Raw genomic sequence first — 2,349 nt, 5'->3', positions numbered from 1 at the left:
GTTGCCTAAGATGTTGTCAGTCTGGAAGCCTGTGTTAAAATACTCCCATGTAGTAATGTGACCCCTATTAATGTAAAAAAAAATCTTGCCTTTTTAAATTGCTCTCAATGTGTTGTTTTTTAACTGTTCATCATATTTTGTTGTGAATATCCCATAAGAATTTGTATAACTTAATTTAGCTGTATAGGGAGTAGTTGCAGTGTTTTTATAATTCAATGGTAAAGTTAATTTTACCATTTTGACCAGTAAAAATTATGTAACTACAGGAATTTACGATACTATAGTCAAAATAAATCAAAGTATAAAGGGTTAGGAAGATAGAGGAATTAACCTCTTAAGTCTTGTTTTGTGACTGACATGTGGGTTGACTTGGAGATGCACTTGAGTGGCCAGTTTGCCAAGCTCTTGAGCGGCCAATTTCCCAAGCTCTTGAGCGGCCAGTTTCCCAAGCTCTTGAGCGGCCAGTTTCCCAAGCTCTTGAGTGGCCAGTTTCCCAAGCTCTTGAGTGGCCAGTTTCCCAAGCTCTTGAGCAGCCAGTTTGCCAAGCTCTTGAGTGGCCAGTTTCCCAAGCTCTTGAGCGGTCAGTTAGCCAAGCTCTTGAGCAGCCAGTTTGCCAAGCTCTTGAGTGGCCAGTTTCCCAAGCTCTTGAGCGGTCAGTTAGCCAAGCTCTTGAGTGGCCAGCTTGCCAAGCTCTTGAGTGGCCAGTTTCCCAAGCTCTTGAGTGGCCAGCTTGCCAAGCTCTTGAGTGGCCAGTTTCCCAAGCTCTTGAGCGGCCAGTTAGCCAAGCTCTTGAGTGGCCAGTTTGCCAAGCTCTTGAGTGGCCAGTTTGCCAAGCTCTTGAGCGGCCAGTTTCCCAAGCTCTTGAGTGGCCAGTTTCCCAAGCTCTTGAGCGGCCAGTTAGCCAAGCTCTTGAGTGGTCAGTTTGCCAAGCTCTTGAGCGGCCAGTTAGCCAAGCTCTTGAGCGGCCAGTTTGCCGAGCTCTTGAGTGGCCAGTTTCCCAAGCTCTTGAGCGGCCAGTTAGCCAAGCTCTTGAGTGGCCAGTTTCTCAAGCTCTTGAGCGGCCAGTTAGCCAAGCTCTTGAGTGGCCAGTTAGCCAAGCTCTTGAGTGGCCAGTTTCTCAAGCTCTTAAGCGGCCAGTTAGCCAAGCTCTTGAGTGGCCAGTTAGCCAAGCTCTTGAGTGGCCAGTTTCTCAAGCTCTTGAGCGGCAAGTTAGCCAAGCTCTTGAGTGGCCAGTTAGTCAAGCTCTTGAGCGGCCAGTTAGCCAAGCTCTTGAGTGGCCAGTTAGCCAAGCTCTTGAGCGGCCAGTTAGCCAAGCTCTTGAGCGGCCAGTTAGCCAAGCTCTTGAGCGGCCAGTTAGCCAAGCTCTTGAGCGGCCAGTTAGCCAAGCTCTTGAGCGGCCAGTTAGCCAAGCTCTTGAGCGGCCAGTTAGCCAAGCTCTTGAGTGGCCAGTTAGCCAAGCTCTTCAGCGGCCAGTTAGCCAAGCTCTTCAGCGGCCAGTTAGCCAAGCTCTTGAGCGGCCAGTTAGCCAAGCTCTTGAGTGGCCAGTTAGCCAAGCTCTTGAGTGGCCAGTTAGCCAAGCTCTTGAGCGGCCAGTTAGCCAAGCTCTTGAGCGGCCAGTTAGCCAAGCTCTTGAGTGGCCAGTTAGCCAAGCTCTTGAGCGGCCAGTTAGCCAAGCTCTTGAGCGGCCAGTTAGCCAAGCTCTTGAGTGGCCAGTTAGTCAAGCTCTTGAGCGGCCAGGTAGCCAAGCTCTTGAGTGGCCAGTTAGCCAAGCTCTTGAGCGGCCAGTTTGCCAAACTCCTGAGTGGCCAGTTAGCCAAGCTCTTGAGGTAATATGATCAATCTGCTTTTGTCAGGAACAAATCAGCTAGCTATATTTCTCTCGTATGTTTATTTTTTATACAATATTATTATATTTTGATCTAATATGGATGTTTGTGTGTCTTGCTTTCCAAATGTTTCTCGTGGTAATTTTTCCCCACACTGATACCCATTTTGTTGAGAGCCTTTTCGGCTCCCCATGACCTATATGGGCTGATCTGTATATATTAGACCGTGGCTACAGTCAATCGATGGAGCTCTAAGCCTACCGGGAACCACAAGCCAGAACCTGGCCCCCCTCAGAGAGGCATGAGGAGCAATGACTTGTATGGCAATGGCCCCTATGTAGTTGGAAGCAGTCTATGTCTGCCATCTACCAGGTCAGGCATTCAGAAAGGTAGGACTCCCAAAATAAACTACAGCTGGTTAAAAATTGCAAACCGAAAGCAGAACGAGCAAGCAGAACTCCACAATCAGAAAACTAGCAAACAAGTATGATGTTACCACAGCCGCCGTGCCGCTGTCTGTGCA

The 2,349-nt window shown here is 49.0% G+C and overlaps 1 protein-coding gene across 1 annotated transcript; it reads left to right on the top strand.

Annotated features, from left to right (window-relative positions):
* The first annotated feature begins 357 nt into the window (after positions 1-357).
* On the top strand, positions 358-1,830 carry LOC138367488 (uncharacterized). Its single transcript, XM_069329158.1, has one exon. It carries the CDS (start codon positions 358-360, stop codon positions 1,828-1,830), a length of 1,473 nt encoding a protein of 490 aa, XP_069185259.1.
* The last annotated feature ends 519 nt before the right edge of the window (positions 1,831-2,349 follow it).

The sequence above is a fragment of the Procambarus clarkii genome, chromosome 22, assembly GCF_040958095.1.
Source record: "Procambarus clarkii isolate CNS0578487 chromosome 22, FALCON_Pclarkii_2.0, whole genome shotgun sequence".
Classification (NCBI taxonomy): Eukaryota; Metazoa; Arthropoda; class Malacostraca; order Decapoda; family Cambaridae; genus Procambarus; species Procambarus clarkii.
This window is presented reverse-complemented; position numbering and strand designations above follow the sequence as displayed.